The sequence below is a fragment of the Pleurodeles waltl genome, chromosome 1_1 (assembly GCF_031143425.1).
Source record: "Pleurodeles waltl isolate 20211129_DDA chromosome 1_1, aPleWal1.hap1.20221129, whole genome shotgun sequence".
NCBI lineage: Eukaryota > Metazoa > Chordata > Amphibia > Caudata > Salamandridae > Pleurodeles > Pleurodeles waltl.
Genome location: NC_090436.1, coordinates 903,450,761 through 903,475,230, shown reverse-complemented (window position 1 = coordinate 903,475,230; position 24,470 = coordinate 903,450,761). Strand labels below are relative to the sequence as shown.

Genomic DNA, 24,470 nt, shown 5'->3' with positions numbered 1-24,470 from the left:
CACAAGGCATGGGTGTCCCCCATCTCCTCTCCAACTGAATCTAGCAGTTGAGTCCTTTGCAACTACAGGGAGGAGTAGGAAGGCAGTTCCAGGGATATAATTTGGAGTAGTGTCCTACCAAGTCTGCTTGTTTACTGGCTCTCTAGGATCCTGGTGAATCATTGCCAGCAGTGGTTAATATATTGATGGAATTTGAGATGGTCTCTGGATTTGAAATGAATCCGGACTAACACAGTAAATAAATCTTGCCCTGAGTAGAGATGAAGAGAATGCCATCTGACAATGATCTGCCCTTTTAGCTGGGCTTCAAAATTGCTCAGCTGCTTGGGTCTTTATATCACTAGGCATTTAAAAATATGGTGTAGTGCTAATTGGCTAAAATAGTCAAAACAGATTAAGAAGTACCTTAACACATGGAATTCCCTCTATATCTCCTAGATTGACGTGGTCAATGTCATGGAAATGAGCATTCTTTATTGACTACCGTACTTGTTCCAGGCTTTGACTGTGCCTATCCTAGAGAGAGTACTTCACCACTTCAAAGAGACATAATAGCTTTTTTCTGGGTGGAGAAATGCGCCAGAATAAGTGCAAAGTTTATAAGAACCCTGAGTGAGTACTGAGGGCTGGGGTGCCCTGACACTGTGGTCTACTACAGACCAGCCCAACTTAGAATGACTGTAGAATGGCAGACAGTTAAAAGAGAAAATAAATGGCTGTTTAGGTTTAGAGAGGTGGTTGGTAGATTCCTTTGGGAGATTCAGTGATTAGCAAAGTCCCAGAGGCCCCAGAACACTCATGTATCCCTTCCAGTTAAAACAGATCTTGAGATACGGGACAGAGCCATGTGAGAGGGGACACTACGTTCCCATCCCCTAATACCTCAATCCATGCCACCTCCAAATTCACCCCTGTTCTTTATGGAGAGGTGCTCAAACACTGTGAGTAGGCAGGGTGACTGGTCATATCTGATATGTTTAAGCAAGATGACATAAAAACAGTTGATCAATCTAAAACATAATTTGGCATCCCAGAAAAATGTGAGTATTTTCAGATACAGCAATGGATATTGCATCCCACACTTAGACACTCAGCTATAAGATAATTACACCAATGGAAAAGTTTGTGAGGACTAACATCAGTACCCAAGGGATGGTTTCAGGCATGACTACGTTTTTAACATATGTCTCAAATATGAGCCTTTCGTATTTTGAAATTAGATGGGCAAAAGGCCTTAAAGTGATTCAGTGGAAACCTCAGGGAAACATGGTTAAATATCAGTAAAACATATAACAGTGTATGTCTTAATGAATTGGCCCTGAGGCTTTATATCAGTGGTACCTGAGTCATGAGTGCCTCTACCAGATCTACCGGGGATGCCAGACACCTTCTAGCATTGCTTGAGGGAAAAAGCAACATTGATACAAAGTTGGTGGAGGTGCTTTGAAATTATTGTTTTGTTTTTGGAAGCAATTTCTAACCCCTATAAAATTGGGTTTATCTATGAGATTCAAGCAGATCCAGGGTTGACCTTATTAGGACTATATGATGATTTCTCAGAAAAACCCAGTAACCATGAAAAGGCACCATTATGGCTCATGTTGGGGGTAGCAAGGTCTTCAACAGCGATAGGAGGAAAAAAGAGTTTCATTTAGCATCGCACAGTGGTTTGGAAAAGGTTGGAGTTGATGGCTTTTGAGAAACTGTCCCAAGACTTTAATCATACGGAGAAGAAATTTACTAAAATATGGTCACACATGTTTAAATATATGTCCAAAAAGGAGTTTTGATGTTTTGAGCCACCTAGATTGACAGAATTACAATTGTTCACATAATAGAGTAGAAGGAATCTGTGGCTTCATCTCTTACAATGCAGTGCTTACTGGGAAATCTTTGAGGGAAGAGGAAGACGAAGGGAGGGTAAAGTTGAATATGCTGAAGTTGCATAAATTAGGTATTCTGTAACTATTTTCTTTAAAAACGCTACTATAAAAGATTATAGGAAAATACTATGAAGGTGCTTACCTCCATGAGAGATAACTTTTTTATAAGACTCTATAACTTTCATATCAATCCTCTGCTCCTGTTCTCCAATCACTACGGTTCTCCATAGCCTGTTGTCCTCTCGCTCTTCTTTAGCACTGTATTCTGGGATAGATTCAGACTCATCCTGGAGAACACCCGTATTAGTAGGATGGTCTTCTGAAATAGGAGAGGAAGAACATACATGAAATTGTAAGACTCACCTTCACAACAGAGAAAGTCTTTCCTAAGAAAAATAAGGTCTTTAAAGACCTTGAAATAACCAGTTTTTGCATCATACAACGTGCAACACTGTACAGAATCCTGATCAAATTCAAGCACAGAATGCTGTTACCTGTGTTACAAAGATGATCACATAAATGTTTTAGAAACAAATGTTTCTAACCTACTACATTCATTAAAAATACAGACACAGCTCCACTACATGACAACTGTGACTCATAATTTAAACAATCTGCTGCCAAAATCTAGTAGGCCCACTGAAACTTGAATTTCATTAGGCACAATTCACCACAGAAGGCTTGCATGAGAGGCAATGTAACTACCCCAATGAGAGTGAGATTTTCGGGGTGGGGGCGGTACATTTACCGCATGTCTGCACATGTAATAGTGTATGTTGTTTCCACCTTTCCTGAGCAATTACTGAGAAATGAGGAAGAAGGAAAAGTTCTACAATTAAAGTGCATATTAAGGATATTCATTCAGAAATATTTTTTAATTTTAATAATGCATGCACTATATAGTGCTTATGACCACAGAATTTCTGCTTCACACTTCATATGTCATGTAAAGAAATAGTGTTGCCATACATTTTGCGTTCTAAATATTGTTTACAAAAATAGCATCCTATTTGGTGTAAAATGTAGTTTAATAACTCTAATAAAACTCCAATTTAGTAAAGGATAAATAGGAAACATAATTTATGTTAAAGGATATTCTAATAACAATATTCATCTACCATACTTTCAGCTTCTTGTATTCGTCAGTACAGCAAAAGTGAGCTATATACATGCAATCCATATTTCATGCACGTGTCTATTTTTATAAGTAACTCTTGGAAAGCACTCTGAAGGGTATGTCAGAGGAGGGTCTGGAAATTCATATGAAGAAGTACATGCCCCATTATAAGCAGTTTACTTAGGAACAAATGGTGAAGGATTGTGCCCTGAAAGCCCAGTTTAGGCAACAGTAGACTTTAGCTGTTAGCAAGCAGATAACTCAATATATTAACTAGTGGCTTGTGCAGAATACCAAATAACATAACACAACATAACACAAACTGGGGTGTAACTTGGGGGGGCATTCAAAACATTTGGAAATTAGTTTCCTAAATAGTCTGCGTCAAATGTGGGAGCACCAATTGCAACACCAATTGCAGCGAAAGGTCACTTCAAAGCAATTTCCAGAATGAAGAGGTGTTGTATCTGGATCAAAACAATTGAGATAATAATAATAGTAATAACAATAATAACCATAATAGAAACACTGAGATAGTGTAAATTTGCACTAGAAACCCAACAGATAGTTAGAATTCAATCAATATATCTGTCAGAACAGAAACATGTTTGAGGACCTTCTAAACCTAAGAAAATGGTGCCCAGAGCAGAGGGCCAAAAGGAAGCAAGTTCCAGTGAAATAAATTTTGTGCATGTAATGTTCTGCCCCAGAAACATTTGTATTTCACCACATGAGTGAAAAGTCTGCTTTTGGTGGCTGGCATTGTGTCCAATGGACCAGTGTGATGTCAACAGGTTGGGCCGGTAGGAGGTCACCTGATCAGCAAGTGCTTTACGTACAAGACACCAGGTTTTGGATCCAGCCATCCAGTTGAAGCCAGTAGTGATATATCAGTTCTAGTGTGATACGTTTGGAGCAATTCAGTCCTAGCATTAGGTGGGATGCACAGTTCTGCATACTCACGCTTAATCATTATCTTTCCTGGCACGCCAATGTTCATTTTGCTATCTTGGGCATCTACCCAAGATGCTTGACAAACACTGTTTTTTTCTCTGCACAAAGCATGCAAATGTAGTGTATTTCACATTCCTGAAGAGACAACATGCAAGAAGGGGGTTAATGCTAGTAAATTCATCTAACATGAAATGGTATTCAATAGGTAATGTTGAAAGTAGATTTAAGGCCCTTGGTTGTGTTTTGAATCATCAGATAATGTTTGAGAAGGTATGACATATCAGTTATAGCCCAGGTATTGTGTAACAAGATAGTTTAGAAATCTATACCTTCCTTTGGTCATTGCTAGTAAAGTTCTCCAAAGTTATCATTTTATTTCCGACCAGGTATTGTCAAGATTAAGCTTCAATCTAAGCCTCAACACATCTGTTTATAATAGTGTGTGTAGGTTTGCCAAAAATGTATACTATCACAGGACATAAGCTATGACTTCTGCTCCGCCTTTCATATCTCTCAAATTTACTCAGCCACCCTTAAGCCAGATGTCCTCAGTCTATTGTACTGTCTCAGGTCACCTATGCACAGCTATGCTGTACCACGCAATGAAGCACTCACAAATCTCCACAAAGGCCTAAAATAAATGAAATATTGATAAAGAAATGGAAAGTGGGCTTTGTTGGTTCGGACTGGGGAAATTGTACAGAGAAAAGACTTTGCTAACTGCATAGACCCTCACAGGCTCACAGAGATCGGTTGGCTACCGAGCTGTGCTTGTGTCAGTTGTTCCTACTTCATGGACTCTACTTACAGCTGGAAGCAATCTAATTGTTTTGGTTGGTCTCAGTAGCAAGTGAAACATGCAGTCTGTTTACAGTGCTGCCACAACAGTGCGGAGACATCATGGATCAGGACTAACCTGTGACTAGCAGTGTTCACACCAATAATGATGAGCTTGGGTTGTTTCCTATGCATCAAACTTAATAACAACTGAAAACAAGTGATGAGATACTCCTGCCAAAGCATGACCAGAATGACAGATGATATAAAAGAAGTGGGTGTTACTGCCAGAACGGCCGACTTTGGAATTGGGGAAACATCCTCAAGTCTGGGCATTGGATCTACATTCTGTGATTCTGGTCAAATTGGTTACTTTTCCCTTGCCGTAAAAATATTAATGTAACAGGTGTTCATGTAAGGTACTCCAGTACCATCAGGTCATGTTTGCGCTACATAAATCTGTTAAAAAAAAGGGCACAGATGACACTGTGGCAAACCATGCACTCTAGCCATCCCTTATGCACATGGCTACCCCTTTCAAATGCAACCAGATGGAAGCTGTGGCCAGAACTGTTCCAAGAAATGTGTGCCAGCCACAAAAGTAACTGAAAAGACAGCAGAACGATGACCCCTGCTCCTTTTTGCTCATAAACGTGCACAAAGCATTTCTGCTGCTGTCTAATTAAGAAGACGCTAACTGAGAAACAGCACTCACTTGGCTACTCTTTTACTTTGCAACACCGGTAAATTCTGATTACGAGTTTTTAATTTTCTGCTAAATGCGCCAATATCAGCAGGATCCTCCGGGCATAGTCCACGGATGACTTAAAGCAGTGGATCCCAACCTTTTGACTTCTGGGGACCCCCACTTTATTGTTACTGGAACCCTGGGACCCCCACTGAATCATTATTTGAATCTGCCCCCCCCCCCCACTGAATCATTACTGGAAGCTGGGGACCTAATATGTTAATATTATTTCATTTTCTAAGCAGTCGCGGAGGGGTCCCCGGACCACAGGTTAGGAACCACTGACTTAAAGAACTGATAACCATTGTTTAATGAGATCAGTCTGAATTAGGAGATTTTCACTCATTCAGACTGAGAAAGATAATTATAAGGAAGCACGGAATCATTCTACCAACAGTACTTGAGTTAGGTAATTCTATGGAGCTTCCTAAAACACTCCCCAGGGCTCTGTAGGCCCTGCTGGTAACTGTGAAGATCAGAGAAAACCTGTCTGACAAGTAGACTGTTTAACCACAAAGGAGGGAGGTTGGATGGAAGACCGTTCTCATAAAATCGAAAACCAAATCACCATGTGGTTACTGTAGAGACAGTGTGCAAAGACAGTATGCCAGAAGATGGACCTTGTCCAACAAATCAAGCATTTGCAATGTAATAGGTCCCCATTTGTGAGAGTTAGAGCTATTGGTGTTGAAAATTACAATGTATTTTACCTAGTCCTGTCGCTGCAGGAGAGAGGACACAACAAGGCCACCATCTTGGGAGTGTCTTGCCTCAGACTGGCAGTGATACCCCTCAGATGCAACACTTTCTAGCGTGTTTACCTACATTTCTATCGCACCAAACAAGCCACAGAGAGGCACCTTTGTGGCTTTCAACCCAGAGAAAGAGGGGGTCAAAAGAGTTAGGAGCAATGAAAAGGGACAGCCACATATTTCTGTGAGTTAATCTTTTAAAGGAATTATTCCTCTACATTGGCAATACCAGCCTAAATTTTAAAAACATTGACTGTATACAAAGAGAATAGCAGAAGAGGCAGCTTAACTGAACAGGAGGCTTAAAATGTGTGCAGATTGGTGAAACAGAGCTTTAGTGGTAGATGGACCGACAGGATAGGTTGCAGAGGACTGACATCTGTGACCTTGGGTCAGTGTTTTAAATGGAAATACAGAAGGACTGGTACTCTGTATTCATTTAAAGCACTGCCTTGGGTTAATAGCCTCATGACAGCCCTCTGCTCTGGACTGGACTCTGTAGAACAGATATGTGTACTGGAATCTCCTGGACCTCGACAATACCTTTTTGGTGCATAAATTTGTGCATTGGCTGATGGTTTTGCAGTGAAAATTATCTTTGTTTGTGTGGCTACTCAAAATTTTAAGTCTTGGCCTTGCCATCTGGACCACTCAGAGTAGAGTAGGAAGCCTGGGTTTGGATTTTTCGACTAGACCAGTGGTGCCCAGTGAGGCTCCCAAAGGGCTGGTTCACTGGCATTGTTTTGGGCTATGAAAAGGATTCTAATGTATGTTTTTCTTGGGAAATCCAAGGTAGGTCCAGAACCATGTCAGAGTTTCTTGATATCCACATTAGATGAATTATATAAAAATAAATTATATGAAACTTATTTATATAGTGGTTACCCTGCAAGCCTGGCATGGGTTCTGCTTTCGAAGTCCTTCAATGGACATGCATGTTCTATAATGACAAGCAATAAAGTGTTCTAATAAGCTCAATGTATACCAGTAATTTGTAGATAGCACATAAGAACCACAACCTAAAAATGAAATAAAAAAACTGCTGTGCAGTGCACTGATTCCTGTGTTCTATAAATAGGCCACTCACACTATCAACTCATGAGGTCACTGATGTCTCTCCTATCTGAGCAAGGAGAATACCAGCAGAGGCCAAAAGCAAGCATTTCCAGTAATTAAAAAAAAAACAGTGTTCAAAGTATTTGGAAAGAAAGTACTTTAGGCCCATACCAATTACTAACATGCTTACTAACATGCACCAAAAGTAGACACTGCATGCTTAATTTGGGCTACATAAATAATTGTTTAAGGTTATAAGGTTGCCATTTGTCGACAGCCTGGCTGTCTCGGTGGTCGAAATCCACCAGGGGATTACTAGTTCCCTTTGCATGGTGGTCTAACCGCCATGCAAAGGCTGGTGGAAAGGGGTTGTCGGGGCCCCATGGGGGACCCTGCACTGCCCATGCACTTGCCATGCAAAGGCTGGCGGAAAGGGGACTCGTAATCCCCAGGGCAGCCCCGTCACACATTTCACTGCCAGAATTACGGGCAGTAAAATGAGCGACAGGTGCTCTCCCACCCAACGCACCACAACATTGCCGCCGTTTCGATTAGGATTTCGCCTGATGGCCCAGCGGAAAACTCCTAATACGGTGGGCAAAAGACCTGCATTACTGGCATTCTTCTGCTGCAGCGGCTTCGGCGGTCCTGTGACCACCAAAGTTGTAATGAGGCCCTTAGTCTCCCCTTGCTACTAAAAATGAATGTGTTCTTGTGTAATGTAACCGGTGCTCATGTAAAGCACTTTAATACTTTTGTATCAAGTTTGTGCAAACTGAACTCTATGTGAAGAGGCCAACTTACATCAAAAGGCTAGATGTTTTTTGCTATCAAGCTTGAGGCCATGAAGTGCTTGGGTGTGGAGTCACAACTCCTTTTCCACCATTTTGGAGACAACACCTTTTGCCATCTTCTTGCCTAGAACTAACCTATGTGCTTGGTTGGTGACCCTCTGGAGGTTATTAAGAGCACCTGCCATCGCCTAGTGTTAAGCTCTAATCAAGTCAGTTGGTTAATGCACGGGCTACAGAGGTCTTGACAGAACTATAATGTCACAGATCACAATTCTGACATGGCGTTTTAACCTCTTTATCTCTGCAAAGTCGATGCAAATGAACTAAGGCGATTTTGTTAAGAATGTGAAGAAAAGGGGGGACAATTATAGGGATAGGCGCTAACAGAATATCACCAAAACATTACTTTAACAATAGATAGTAAATACGGTGCTCCCGAACGCAGGGTCCTCCCAGCACCTCCAGTGTTTCTCCAATAGGAAAAAACTAACTGATTCAAAAGGCCAGGGCACTCGTATGAAATAAGATAAGAGTCTGTACAGTTAGGTTCTTGGTCTTCAGAAAATCATTATATAATCCAAACAGAGTTAAAGTTCAGTGTCTTTATTCTTGTGCGAGGTTTTCAAACATGTTCATCACATCAGAAAGATTCCATATGTGATCATCACAACAACATCCAACAGCCAACATGTGTTTCATCTCCGAGAAATTAATCTCATTGACTACCTCAGGGCAAAATATAAGTAAGGTGTTAACATGAATAGATGGCTTATCCTAATCAAGTAAAACTCTTCAAGATAATGTACGATCAATAGAGAAAGAGTAGTGGGAATCACGCGACGGGGGCAAAACACTATTATCCCGAGTCTTCGTGATGGAGTGCTCCTAAGTCAGCACGTATGGATCCAAAATCTTTTACGGTGCGATCTATAAACAAAACAGTTCTTTTGGGTAAATTCTTGTGTTGGGGGCGCTGTGTCTTGCTCCCCGATAATTAAGCTAGAGGTATAAGGTATAGAAGAGAAACAGAGTAAGGTCACATATGGAATCTTTCTGATGTGATGAACATGTATGAAAACCTCGCACAAGAATAAAGACACTGAACTTTAACTCTGTTTGGATTATATATTGATTTTCCGAAGACCAAGAACCTAACTGTACAGACTCTTATCTTATTTCATATGAGTGCCCTGGCCTTTTGAATATGATTTTGTTAAGAATGGCACCTGACTTGCACCACTGTGAAATGGCAGAACCTGTATTACCAAGCACTATATAAAAAAATGAGTTATTCCGAGACTGCACCAACACACATGAGACAAAGAAACCTAGAGGAGAGGATGTGGCCTAAGGGCCAGAGCTGCTGACTTTGGAGCCGGGGAAGACGGTTCATGTCTCAGTGCCACATCAACATCCTGTGATTCTGGCCAAATCGCTTAATCTCTCCTTGCCACCAAAAACAAATCTGTTCTTGTGTATTGTAACCGGTGCATATGTAAAGCACTGTAATACCGTTGTATCATGTTTGTGCTCACTGAACTTTATTTGAAGAGGTCCAATTTACATCAAAGGGCTAGATGTTCTTTGTTATCAAGCTTGAGGTAGTGAAGTGCTTGGGTCTGGAGTCATGACTCCTTTTCCACCTTTCACCATCTTCTTGCCTACAACTAACCTATGTGCTTAGTTGATGACCCTCCAGAGGTTAAGAGCACCTGCTATCGCCTAGTTTTAAGTTCTAATCAAATCAATTGGTTAATGCACCCACTGTGGAGGTCTTGACAGAAAGAGAATATCACAGATTACAATCCTCACATAGGTTTTGCACCTTTTCAACTCTGGAAGGTAGATTCAAATAAATTATAGTGATTTTGTCATAAATGGCACCTGCTTTGCAGCGCTATGAAATGGCAGAACCCGTATTACCAAGCGCTATATAAAGAAAAAAATGAGTTATTCCCAGACTGCCCCAACATGCACCAAGCAAAGAACCCTAGTGGAGAGGATGTAGCGTGAGGACCAGAGCTGCAGACATGGGAGTTGGGGAACATGTTTCGAGTCTTGGCATTGGCTCAACATCCTGTGATCCTGGGCAAATCACTTAATCTTCCTGTGCTACCAAAAATGAATGTGTTCTTGTGGAATGTAACTGGTGCTCATGTAAAGTGCTGTAATACCTTTGTATCAAGTTTGTACTATACAAAACTGCAAAAAAATAAAGCACTCCATTACCTTTGTGTCAAGTTTGCACCACATAAAACTGCAAAAATAATAAATAAATAAGCAAGACCTCTGCATTTTCCTATCTGGGAGTGTTGTTTGCAAGGGGAACTGGGGACCTTACATCTCAACTATAAGGTGGACATTTACTGGCTCAACTCTGTTTTTAGCTTGGCTCGCTGCACTGGGAAAAAGCCCATCACCCCCTCGTTGGAGTTTCAGAGGAGAAAATGTGTCCCCATTTTAATGTACGGTGCTGGCCTGTGGGGCTATGTAAATCCCAAGCTCTTCAAAGTGTGCAAAATAGAGTACTACAGAGACTTCTGGGAGTGCCACCGACCTACCCCACCTACATTGTTCATCAGGATTTAGGGATGGAGTATTTAGAGAATGCTATCAATTTAGCTCCCCTAATGTTGCGGTGCTCTATATGGACTAATCCATATGCTGTTTTTAATTGAGAAATAATTCAGGATCATCTGAAATGTGACAATGTATCGACCATCCCCTGGCTCCAATATGTTAAGTTGGGGCTGTGCGACTTTGGAGAGCCACAACTCTTCGATCATCCTGATGTGATGGTTAAGCAAGTGTTGCTTCGTATAAAGTCTTTGTTTACACAAAAAAGACAAACTATTTGAGAGAAAATGTAATTCTCTAAAACCACAGTTAAAAAATATGTCTCCTTGTATGTGTCATCGGGGATGGCTCCATACTTGACCTGGATTGACTCCTCATGGGAGAGAATGTTGCTTACAAGATTTTGCTTGGGTTTCATGAGATGGCACTTGTGCTTTCCATTGGGGCAGTTTGAGGTGGCCAGCATTGTGATATGCCCCTGCAGTGAAGTGCCACCTCAAAGCCTGCTACATTTTGTATTCTTCTGTAAATTTTATCAGGAATTTAGGATGCTGTATCTGCTACCTTTAGTTAAGAGCCGAGGTATGTGGACCTCGTTGACTGCCTTTGAAGATCTTCAGATCTTAGAATCGCCCTGGGCTTGGGTTAATGTTGGCTCCTTTTTTAAATGTGCTGTAAATGAGAGGGATTCATTGCTGTTTTAATTGTTTTTTTCTTCCCAGCTTATTTATTCTTGCCATCAAATGTATTATGGTATCGTCTATTTATTTGGTATTGTTTTACTAATTGCCAGTTGGTGTAGTAGATGTAGTTGTACAATACATGAATCATAACGTTGTTTGAATGATTATTGATGGTTTTATTTAGGATTATGTCCTTTTACTGTGCTGTATTTTTAACTTGCCTTGTATTATCTTGTATTTATTGTACTTTTATGGGTATATTCTTGGCCGAAAGAAAGATTTGAACTGAACTGAAACTGAAGTTTTGGTTACATTGTCCTATTTAAGTCCTGTTAGATTTCAGTGATGGGTCATCGGGTAGTCCTTTTATTAGACGGCAGATGTATCATGACAAATATCTTGTAATCAAGTAATCTGTGAAGGCCATTTTGCCTGCAAAGTAAATACATCAAATAACAGTTTGGACGTTTTAATGTGTCGTAAGGAAGTATTGTTATTCAATAATCACCCTTATGCGATCATTTGTATTAATTTGCTGTCATGAGGGTATTATTGGCTTTACTGTTTTTTTTTTTTCAAAGACGTTTGTGCACATAGGCTTTATCGAAGAGGTAACAGCAGTACTATCCCTTTGTCAAACGTATGCATTTTGCTGAGTATGTCTTTTAAATTCAGCACTTACGACGCAAACTTCACCTTCATATTCTTTTTCAGAACACTCTTCAGTGAGAGTACCGCTTAACTCTGCTGAAGTAGTCTGTTCAGTAAATGGGACCTACTCCTATTCTATTTATTTGTAGTCCAAATGGTTGCTTTGTTACTAGATTTTCCTTCTAAGACAACTGGGGAAACACACACAAACTCGCTTAACTATTAGCAAACACTCTTCCTAACTAAAACCAGACTTTTTGGCTTTGCCAATGTTTGTTATTTACATGTTTCCTATCATTACAACTATAATTTCTTTCTAGACATATGCCTCGTACTTCTTCCTATACAAACATATGCGTTTTCTGCCTTCCATCCTTCTCTTATAGTGACTTCCCTCCATAGGATATATCCCCCTCCGCCCCTCTTCCCCCCTTCTATCCCTGTCTGTCTGTCCTACGCATTCTGTCATGGGGTGCTGTGTTCATGTAATCCGCAACCCCTCCATTTTATGCCTGGTTTTTTACCTATTTTTTGGCATCGGTGCATGCTTAGTCATTTTCTAGCAAAGACACAATGCTAACCGTGGGATGTATGCAACCATGACAACAGAGCAAACTAAGACAAGCTCAATACCACAGTAAGCTCTAGAGGTCAGATCCATTACTATCTTGAGAACAATCAATACATACGATTTGACCTACACGTAACATGAGCATCTTCACCTTGAACGTCGCCTGCATTTACCAGAAAATGAGAGCTTTACTGACAGACTTTTTCAAAACATTTCCGCATGAAATGCATGTGAATATTTTGCAAATTATCGTTGCATTCATGTATTATCTATTTTGATATTTTTCTGAAGGAGGCTCACAGTGATTTATCTTTTGAATATTAGTTATTCGCACAAAGAGAAAATCAACTATGCACATTACTCCTGATAAAAGTCATGCTCCCTCTGGAACTGCGGCAAGAAAGAAGGGCATGGAGGCATCTGCTTTGCTTGCTGCTGCCAGATCCAGGTATAAAAGACACAACAAGGTTTGAACTATAGGCTGCCCGCACTAAAATACCGCACCACGGACCAACTCCCAGCCAACCAGAGCAGCTAAAACGGCTGGAAACCAATAGGTGGCTCGTCACAGCAGAAATATAAGAGGCATAAAAGGGATGCTCTTGTGATACCTCCGCCCTCTCTAGTGGAAACAGGGAGAGATCAGACCGCCATTACTTACTATGTGTCCACATCCATCATCCTCATTGCTTCACCCCTAAACTCTGCTCACAAACAATTTCTAATACTGTACCAATACCAAAAGTCAAAGCCTTAGACCTATAATCCTACAGGCAGAAACTCAAAACCAAACTTTTTAGCACATCACATCGCAAATCACATTTTCTCCGTATTGATCGTGCTGTTTGGCCCATATGATTTTAACGCAGTGGACACATAACAAGCAAGGCTTTAGATTATGAATTATTTATTTAAAGCGACCTTGAAATCAATTTACAAAAAACATCATAATCGGATCTAACAAAAAATTTGTGAGCGTGCTACCAATAATCACAATTGTGCTCTTACGCAGACTTGAAAGTCATTTGCACAAAGTGCACGTAAATCAGGAGGGATTTTAAAATTCGTGCAGCTAACTATAAAAGGGAAGCTGAGGTGAAAAACAGACAATTAACACCGAACACAATAGCTCCAAAAACGTACATACTACAACTTTAAAAGTGCATTGCATTTCTTAATACCTTTAATTACCACCATAGAGAGATTGATTCTGAGCTCAACCCCTTAAATGGCATGGCACAGAACACACTGGCTTAATTTAAGGCAATGTGTAAAGTATTTATGCAGTACTCAAACAGTAATAAAGTTGAAATTCAACACAATACAAATCACAAAGCAAACTAGAGCAATATAATACAATTAAATAATCAAAATAAATCCAAAATAATAAAAATCCAATAGAGGGAACCAGAGATATGAATTTTAAAAGTTTTAAGTAGGAATAGAACCATGAAGTATAAAGTGCCAATGATAGTCAATGGTTGCATTACACTCGGACCTATGCACAATTTGAGGCTGACCATAATGGAGCATGAGTCAGATGCACAACAAGGATCCTCCACATCAAAGATTTTAACTTTTGACTTTAATCCTTAAAGTCCCAAACTATCATATAAGCACACTTCTAAAGCCCCCAGGAGCTCATGTGATGCACTTAGAGACTCACAGGCATCAATCAGAGTCCAAACAGCAGGTTCCAGTACAGATCCAACTGCAACTGATCAACAAGGAGGTTACAGGAAAAGGCCTATTGTAGCTTGTTGTTTCCCTGCAGTTTTGAGAACAGGTCAACCTCATGACCCTTGGAGCCTGCTTCTTTGTCCTGGGTGCATGTAAGAGAGCATGTCCAGTCCTTTAGGTCGCAGATAGCAGGTTCAGTCCTCTTCTGATCTTCCTCAGGTCCAGGAATGTTCTAAAGTGGGCGCCGGGAATTGCCACATTTGTATGTGTATGCTCAGATGTGGATTCCGTGTTCACTGTGTCACTGGATTCAAGATAGACTGATTGATAAGGAGTGATACCCCAAAACCGGAACCAGGATGCTTGTTTCCAATCCAAGGAGGACCCGACTTGGCAGTTTGGGCTGGACTGTTTCAATGGGGAACAGGGTCAAGACTGATTTGCATTTGGCTGAGTCCAAACTGGGGTCCGTGGGGGGCATAAAAACAATGGATTAAACCCAGATCTCTGTGACTGAATGTTTGCATTGTTCAACATTCCACCCATCATCTGCTCTTTTTACATTTGTACCTGGCACCAGGTGGTGAGTTCGAATCACTCCTCAACACACCCTGAACAATAGATGTAAAAGTTCCTGGGGACACTTTGGGGATTTTCAAGATGGTGAAGTCTTCGGCCATACTAAGTTTGAGTTCTCGGGCTTTGGGTGTGCTTGAAGAGTTAACTGTGGTAATCCGCGTGTCCTCTCACATCAAATACTAAAATCTAGTTTGTGGCAGCAATTGTACCAACAATAAACACAGATACAGAAATCTGGTAGAACAAAAGTGAGGTTTTCCAGCAAACATATGGTGGACACATGAGAATTGCTATGGCATCCTGTTTCCCTTCCCCTTCAAGCGCACCACCAATGTTATATGTATAGTGCAGATATATAAGTATGACAGAAGAAATGTAGGATTTTCCAGCAAACAGACAAAGGATACATTAGATTTGTTTTGGCATTCTGTTTCTGTTCCTTTCAAGTGTGCCCCAAAGTGCAATATGTAAACACAGCAGACTTGTCAAACAAGATTGACATTCAAGCAGAATTTGACAGTGTAATATTGAAAATGATGCTCACAGCTCCACTATGCATGCTCTGTCAGGTTCTGAGGAGTAATATCTGCCTGTTCATTCACAATTGAATTTGATTTTTATTAACTATTAAAAAGTTATTTAATATTTTTGTCTAGCTAGATCAATTCCAGAGCTAAAGTATTAGAATTTTTAACATCTACTCTGTTTTTTTTACGTCGGACACCCAGGCCTGCCACATTGGTTCTGGAGGGGGCAACATACCCTGTGCTTGGTCCTGGCAAGTGCAAGGCCACAGTCTCTCAGCTGGGTGAATACGTCACTGGTTCTGGTGGGGGCAGGCTGCACAGCAGCCCATGTAGGCTGGATCATATGGCGTCCGCTGGCGATGAAGGCAGCACTGTGGTGGTGATGGTTGTGGGAGGCTCCTGCTCAGCCACTGCACTCACTGATGGCTGCACAACCACAGCTGGCGGTGGGGGCTCTGAGACAACTGTTGGTGCAGGCTCCTTTCCCTTCTTTGTGGCTGGTGCAGGCTCCTTACCCTTCCTTGTGGCTGGTGCAGGCTCCTTCCCCTTTCTGCTAGATGGTGCAGGCTCCTTCCCTTTTCTGCAGGCTGGTGCAGGCGCCTTCCCATTTTTGATGGCTGGTGCAGGCTCCTTCCCCTTTTTGATGGCTGGTGCAGGCTCCTTCCCCATTTTGATGGCTGGTGCATGCTCCTTCCCCTTTCTGCTGGCTAGTGCAGGCCCCTTCCCCTTTCTGCTGGCTGGTGCAGGCTCCTTCCCCTTCAGTATTTGTGGCCTGGAACCCTTTTCACCACGAGTAGGTGCTGATGAAACTGGGCCAGTAGACTGTTTGGCTTAGGTGCTTGGCTGGGTTCCTAATACCCTGGCCATACGAGCAGGACAGGGGGGGACGGGGAGGGAATAGGTCAATGGTGGAAAGGAAAAGCTTTTTAGGAATATTGGGGAGGGAAGAGAGAGAAGAAATGGGAGTGGAGGATGAGGGAGTGGTTGTTGGAGGTGTTTATTTGCAACGTCAGCGGCATAACCTCACTTCCACCTGTCCCTCCACACATGACAGGCGGATGCCATTTCGGGGGGGGAGGGGGCAGGCCTTTGGAATAATGCTGTCTCACAGGAGAAATAGGCACATACTGGACAAATCACACTGACCCATTACATGTTTACAGATTTGCAGACTACTGTTGAGGCTCCATTGTTCAGTTTGTGAAAGCCTCCTCACTCTTTTGTCCCTTAGATTTTTACAGCTTTGGATCCATAGGAGATGGAGACATACCCCTGTGTACAGACCCGTGGTGGACTTGGCTACACTGAGGACAGGCACATAATACTCACCTATAGACTGGACAGGGCCACTATCACAGAGCTGTGTGCCCAATTGGAGCCTGACCTGATATCTGCTGTCTGCCATCCGACTGGGATCCCCCCTCTTGTGCAAGTGCTATCAGTTCTCCATTTCCTGGCAACTGGTTCTTTCCAAGTGACAGTGGGCCTGGCAGCGGGAATGTCCTCAATAGTGCTATCAAGAGTGTTGTCTGCCCTGATAAAACACATGTGCAGCTACATAGCATTCCCCGAGGTTGAGGATTTAGCCAATGTGAAGGCTGAGTTTTATGCAATGGGACATATCCCCAATATAATTGGGGTGATTGACGGAACACATATTGCATTTGCCCCCCCGCCAGAATAAACAGGTGTTCAGGAATCGTAAGAGTTTCCATTCTCGAATGTGCAGATGATGTGCTTGACAGACCAGTTAATCTCCCACGTCAATGCTAAGTATCCTGGGTCAGTGCATGATGCCGTTGTCCTGAGGAATAGCAGCATCCCAAATGTGATAGCCGAACTACAGAGGCACAGGGTGTCACAAATAGGTGAGCCCTGGTTCCCACCCAGTATATGTTGGTATATGCCTATGATGTTGGCCATATAGGATAGTGTGTGGCTAAATGCTGTCCCTCAATATTTTCAGGTGACTCTGGTTACCCAAACCTATCATGGCTGCTGACCCCTGTGAGGAATGCCAGGACAAGGGCAAAAGAACGTTATAATGAGGCACATGGGCGAACAGAAGGATAATTGAAAGAACCTTTGGCCTCCTGAAGGCCAGATTCCGGTGCCTCTATCTAACTGGTGGATCCCTGTGATACTCAACCAAGAAGGTCTGCCAGGTAGTAGTGGCATGCTGCATGTTGCACAACCTGGCCCTCAGAAGCCATATCCCTTTTCTGCAGGAGGAGGAGACTGGAGATGCCCTTGTGGCAGCCGTGGACTATTAATTTTCCCTCTGAGAGCACTATCAAACACACATCAGAATTCTGTGGTGCAGTGACTCCATCAAGTAGGTCGGCTTTTGGGTAAATAGGAATATAGACATGGTTCTGAAAGAAAATTATGCCCAGGCACTGCATAAGATGACTGAGCAGATTTCCAGTTAGTCTCCCCCAGTGACTGGCTGGTAGGAAAGGGTTCATAAAGATGGTACTGCTCCTGAAACAACTTTGCCTGTTTATTAACATCCCATTGGCAGCAACTGAAGCCTCTTTCCTTAGGTTCATGCAAAGTTTGTGAAACTGATATGGACAGCAAAACAGCCCTCCCAATTAGGGGGATCAGAGGTGCCAGACAAAGAGCAACATTATATCTGCGCCCATCCACATTTTGTGCATTACTGGTTTTACCCAATCCCATACTTACCACAGAGGGAGGTAGAGGTGGACGTGTTTCACCCCGCCACACTAAAACCTCCTATTTAAACCCCAACCCTGCAGTTTTCACCTGGGAAGGTGACGCTTGCATGTACTCTTAGGGCCTGAAATGAGTTGGGCAAACCAGTGAGCAAAAAGATTTTCTATTCACCCTCTATGTCTCTATATCAAGATCTGCTACTGCCAGTAACGCATGAGCCTAAGGCAATCTCCCAAATGTTCAGGCAGACATTTAGTAAATGGGGAAGTCTCTATGAAAATAAGCGGTTTATTTCAATGACAACATTCACTAGGATTAAGCTGTGCAATCCCTGGGGTGTCTTCCGATACCATAGGCTAAGGAAGGCAATGAGTACAGCTACAGCTGCATTTCAGATGGTGACAGCAACTAGTACAAAGCAAATAATCTCCATTGAGCTGCATTGAAGGAGAGAGAGCTCAGGGTCCACACAAATGGCAAAATCAGGTTGGAGAAAGAATTGGGTCTTACTATACCTGATAAGATGTGCAACTTTTGTTGTAAGCAAACAGGCATGGTCTTGCCCAGCAGTAGATCGCATATTATACATTACCAATCTCTGCACAAGGCATACTATACACTAAAATCTTTACATAATTTTGATCTTAGGCTGAGCTCAAGATGTGATAGATGTGGGCAGGAGGATGCACATTTTTTACACCTATCATGGATGTGTATGGTACACAATGATATTGGCAGGAGGTCAACACAGCCTTATCATGGATGTTGAGATATGAGCTGCTCTGTGATCCTTGTGTGGCACTACTGGGTGGGAGGGGTGGGAGACACCATCCTCTCACAGGTATTACATGGAATGGTACAGTTTGACGAAAGGTAATTATGTTTTGCTACGGTTGAGACACTTGTATTTGTGTTGCCTCTTATACATTATAATGCAGCATTGAATGTACACCATTTGAGTACGATTTTGAATATCCAAGTAGTTGCGACTACACTAGTAGATTTCTGCATGTTTAGTTTCATAGAAATTGCAATAATTTTACAGTGTTTAACTACTCTACTACTATGGATGGCCACATATCTTGTCCTTTATGCTGCCCATGCAATGTTTTTTGTGTTCTTGTGTATTACAAAATATATTGATTTTTTTTTATAAATAAGTTAATAAATTAAAAAAGGTTAATTAAAACAGGGTCAAGAACACATCGTTATTTATGGCATCTGTGTTAATAAATGGTCCTTGTCAAGGATTTGTTACAGCCCAGTTTAACCTGAACCCAAGTATCGGAATGAATTGCCTGGTAGCCTTTAAAAGAACAGGATCTATTAATGAGCTCAGTTTATTCTGTGTCTTGTTTGTATCAATGCTTTTGAAGCCAGTCCTAAAATCAATAAAACAGGCATAACATTTTTTGCACCTAATTTAGCATACTGGTTAATTAGCACTGACAGTGCCATTATACTGTTGTTTGTGCTGCAATGTTTTCCTAAACTGGCCTGAAACCATGGAATTGTGTTATTGCTATCAGCCCCAACATACATCATTTTATGATTAATTAGTCACTGAATTTGGCTACAGCAACAAAAAGTGATATAATTCAGTAATTAAATAGCTCTGCCTTTCACCCCTTGTGGAATGGACAGAGAGGATTAATCTATTCCAGGAGTTTGGTAGCAGGCCAGTGGTATAAAGAATGTAACCAAGCTGATCAGTACACTTTGACTGTCTTATATGATAGAACAGGAAGGGTATTTGACCTAGTAGCACCATCAGATGTGTTTGCAAATCCTATCTTCTACTAAATTCAAAATATACTATTCTGTGTCAGAATTCTTTGATGAGAAGAGTTAGCAGTTTATGTAGATCTGCATTCTGTTATTTCATTGGGATTTGTTTTCTTTGTTAGTACAAAATATACATATTCTTCCCATTCATATGCAGAAATGGTCCAATAGATGATTTATCTAGTGCATGTATTTAAGACCAGAGTCTTTTGGATTGGTTGGATTTACATATCATACATGGGGATAAATATTCCTCCTTCTTTTTTTATGCTTGCCACCCATATTCATTTTTTAGAATCCTTGCATATTATTTTAAATGCACAAATTGTATGATGGGCTGCATCTAATGTGAACATTTAACTAACACTTTTCTGCCTCTGGGCTTTTGTGCACAAACCGTTTTCTAGTTTTCTGGCTGAACATAGTACGTCAGAAGGGGTTTCATCAGAGGATGACTAAATGCATTTTTGCCAGGACACCATGGGCAGCTGCTCCTTCAATTCAATTATTTTGTTTGTTACACTTATGTTGCATTTTAATCTTCTCAGACCATGTGTACCATGCAGATGGCCTAGTTCTAAAACTGCGTTTACTTTCCCCATGCTTAAGGTCAAATTTAATTCTTGTGGAAAGCGATCACTTTCAAATCACTCAAGATTTTCAAAGTTCTTAATGTATTTGAAAAGTAAGACTAGCAAAGTTATAGTCTAGAGTTGCAACTCTGTTCTTGCTAAATCTTGTAAGCCTAGATTGCCTGTCTATTTGAAAACAACCATTGAGACTTTGCAGTCAAACGCTCTGTAAGATGGGAAATAATATTCAAATCTACCCGATCTACGTGGATACAAATCTATTTCTGGAACGCACCATATACACTCTTGTTTATCAAAGATGTGTTCCAAATAATTTGTATGTAAAAGATTAACAATAAAATGACCTGTTACTTTTATTTGAATTTTATATCATCCAAGAACCCTATAATAATGTTTATGATGCCCTTTTCCTTTTTACTAGAAAGGTGAACCTAAACATTTATAATTATAATACTTCAAGTGGTGATTTCTGAGTTTTCTGCACTTATGCAGACTGACTGGGCATATTGTGTACCTGTTAAAACTTCTTTAAAGAGAAAATCCAATTTGGATTATATATATATATATATATATATATAAAACTAAGCCTCTAGATGGTCTTTCCTTTTTCACTTTGTTCGGTTAGTGTGTGACATAAAAGGAAACCCAGAAATTATGTGGTTCCAAACGCCAGGTTAGCTGACAGCAGAATACATGATGTGATGTAACATAGTTCAGAATGTTAACATCATCTATAATTTTTTATATCCCTGCAACATTTTATGATCTGAGGTATATAGCACTTGAATTATATGTGGCTGTTCGTTGTTTATGTTCTATAGTTTCTGTACTCGGCATAAGAGTTTACTATAGTTTGATGGTATACAAAGTAGGAATCGCTATTAGGAAATCGGTATTAAGAAATCCCATTGCATTCTAGTCAATGGGTCAGTTTTGCATTTCCTAATAGCGATTTCTTAGAAATGTTTATTTAGAAAATGCAAAATGCAAAATAGGAGTGGACCTGCAGAGCACACATATGCCTAAGGGGCATATGTGTGCTCTATTACAATTTAAAAAAGGCTTTTTTTTAAATTGCACCTCGTTAAAACCGATTTGAAGAAGGTGACATTTGCATCCCCTAAATGCCATGGTTGCATTCAGGAAATGCTTTGTGCAACAGACTAGGAACCGCAAATAGGAAATCCCTATTTGCGATTTCCTATTCTGGAAATTGCAAATTGTGATTCCTACAGGGTTGAAATCACAATTTGCGATTTCTTAAAGGCCATAAGAAAAGGCCGTTTTGCATATCTTAATGGGCCAAAATACCGATTCGGACCGTCAAGAAATGCAAAACGGCTTTTGTACATCTGGCCCATTATGTTTTATGATAATCCTCTTGTCACTTATGGATTTGCTACTTGCTGCTGTTTCCACAATATTATTTTGGTATGTGTGGAGCACCTTTAATAGTAGTGCCAGGGTTAACCTCCCTATTTTCCTTGATTAATTTAATCCATTTTATATTAATTGTGTCTTTCTTTTAATATTTGTAATTGATGCTTGTTTGTTCAAAGGTTTATCTTAGACATAACATATTCGTATTGGGACTAATGATAATTGCTAGTGTTTCTCCATTCTTATCTCCTGGAAGAAGTCCCGAATTGTCTGTTAGACTACTAGTTATGTTTAAAGTTGATTGATCAGTTACTTTCTTTGTGTTGAGGACAATTACTTTTTTGTATTGAGTAGAGGTGGTTGGAATTCATGGAACTTGACTCCAACTAAAAACTCCACAAGATTCAGTGGAGTTCCGCCAACGGGCAGGAATCGGCATGTTGTGCTGCACATGCTGTGAGTTAGCACTGGGAGCATGTTCTGTGCTGATAAATTAACTTGAGTCGATTTTGTGACTGCTCGAGTCGATTTTCTACCTGTGCACCAGCCTACTTCCTGTAAATGGTAGTGACTGTCCACATTGGAATAATCTACCCTGATCTACCCTGATCTCCTCCTAGCGACTGAAAATCGTGATAGGGGATGCTAAATCTCGCTCTCACTTGACAGCTTATTGTTTTGGAGCCACGTATGACAGCAAATTCTGCCATGTGCCGATTAGCGGATTATTGCCAGAACTCCATGTTACAAGTATAATGAGGAGTTAGCAAAATACTGCCAATTGAGCCGAAGGAACTGAATATTTTGCCCACCTTTAGTATTTAGCATGCTTCAACTTTATGTTCATAGAAGCAATACAGTTTTTAGGTGAAGCATTTTAAACTCTCCTGTAATAATGTGCGTTGATCCCGCCTGCAAGTTAGAGGTACTGGCTCCCTATGCCTCACTATCCACCACTGCAGCAACCTTAGTATAATTTCCATTCTCCTTCCTGTGCGCCGGTGTTATAAGACTTGTTTTTTGTTAAACCGTTTAAATCATCAGTCACTAATTGCATAATGTTTGAAAGGACCATGCTTTGTACAAGTTTGGCAAGCAAGTGCACTCTAACGGGTGCTGCCGGACATGAGAATGTAATTTAGTGACAGGCATGTGCAATGTGAAGTAATTAGCTGGAATCTACCTAGAACTCTTTGGCAACAGCTTAGTGACAGCTTTATAACAAGTTGAGAGCGGAGGAGAGAACTAAAAATGTTTATTCATTTGATGCTTGATTCTTTAATATATTATTGTTTAAATGTTTAAACTTAAGGACCTGAAACTACAGTGTGTACAGCACTTGAAAGTAATTATTTATCAAATTTGTGCTGGAATATATCAGAAAATAAATACACACATATAATGGGTGCAGCAGCTGTGGTAACTCGTTGCACCATCCCTTTTGTGTGCACCACATACCAACCAGTTATTTCTAAAGGACTTGATGTTGCATTTTCTTATTTGTTTTAACATAATTCTATTAATTGTACACCACATGCTTCCAGAGACCTTTTGTTGATGACACTACTTGACGAATGGCTGAGAATCAGAGGCAGGGTTGTAGCAGAGCTGTAGTTGAAGAGCAATAGTGCATAGCAACTTTGAAAGTAATTATCACCCAACTAGGATGTCAAAAATTTGAGAGAAGTATAAACAGGACACCTGTCTTTTAAAGCAGAAGCATTTTTTGCATCTTTAGACTGGACAGGACTAGAGAGGAGAAGTGCTGGGGCTAACGTTTTAGAGATTGGCTAAGAGCCAATACTTTACCTCAAGTCCCTCTTTCTTCCAGGAAAAAACAAGGGCAGTGGAAATGAAGAGAAGACTGGCTGTCAGCAACATCTTACATTAAGCCCCCTTTTCGTTCAGGTGGAAGGATTTATACCCCAGCAGGAGCTGATACAATTTCAGGATTGAGTGGGGAGGGAAAAGATTTACACTGGAGAGGAAATAAAACTGGACCTGATGTAGCCTTCAACAAGGTACATCCTTGATTAAGAGGACTGGATTTGAACTAACTGAGTAAATTGTAAATTAACCTTTACAAACTTATAATTGAAGCCCTTCATCATAATATGTAATTATGTGGATGAGAGGATGTGGATTTGGGTATTGTCAGTGGACGAGTGGGTGAGAGGTTGACTAGGAGGCAAATTAAGTGGGTTAATAGGTGATTAGTAAGTATTATTGGGTGGGTGAGAGTGAGTGAGTAAATGAGCGAGTGAGTGAGTTATAGAGTGACAGTGCATAGGCGAGTGGATGGATGGGTGTTTAAATGTGAGAGAAGGTGATTGTGTGTGTGTGAGTGGGTGACTGAATGGGAAGGTGTATTCATGATTAAGTAAATTAGTCAGTATGTGGTCTGTTTAGAGAAACAATTAATGTATTCCTTGTATTAACCTACTTGTGATAATTGCTTTCTAAAAATATACTAGTTCTAGTTTTCATAACACAATAAGTGCAGTCTTTCATGAATGAATAGTAGTTACCCCCATGATCTAGGGGTAAGGGCTTTGAAAACATATTAATGCCTACACGCACACCTTATTGCTGCATGTGGATCCGATGAAAATACTGAAGAAATCTTTAGAAAGATGAGCTAATATGAGATCAGAGCAGCATACCATCAATGTCAAAGAAAA

At 40.8% G+C, this 24,470-nt stretch overlaps 1 protein-coding gene across 14 annotated transcripts in view; it reads right to left on the bottom strand.

The window, feature by feature from the left end:
- Positions 1-24,470, bottom strand: part of LOC138288601 (protein prune homolog 2-like) — a 400,651-nt gene that overhangs the window by 224,563 nt on the left and 151,618 nt on the right. For 13 of the 14 annotated variants that reach the window (XM_069230106.1, XM_069230100.1, XM_069230110.1 and 10 more), the window contains exon 4: positions 2,026-2,202. In XM_069230106.1, the coding sequence (XP_069086207.1) occupies positions 2,026-2,202 (177 nt within the window). The remainder of the gene's footprint in view (positions 1-2,025; positions 2,203-24,470) is intronic. The other variant, XM_069230109.1, reaches the window with a different exon arrangement.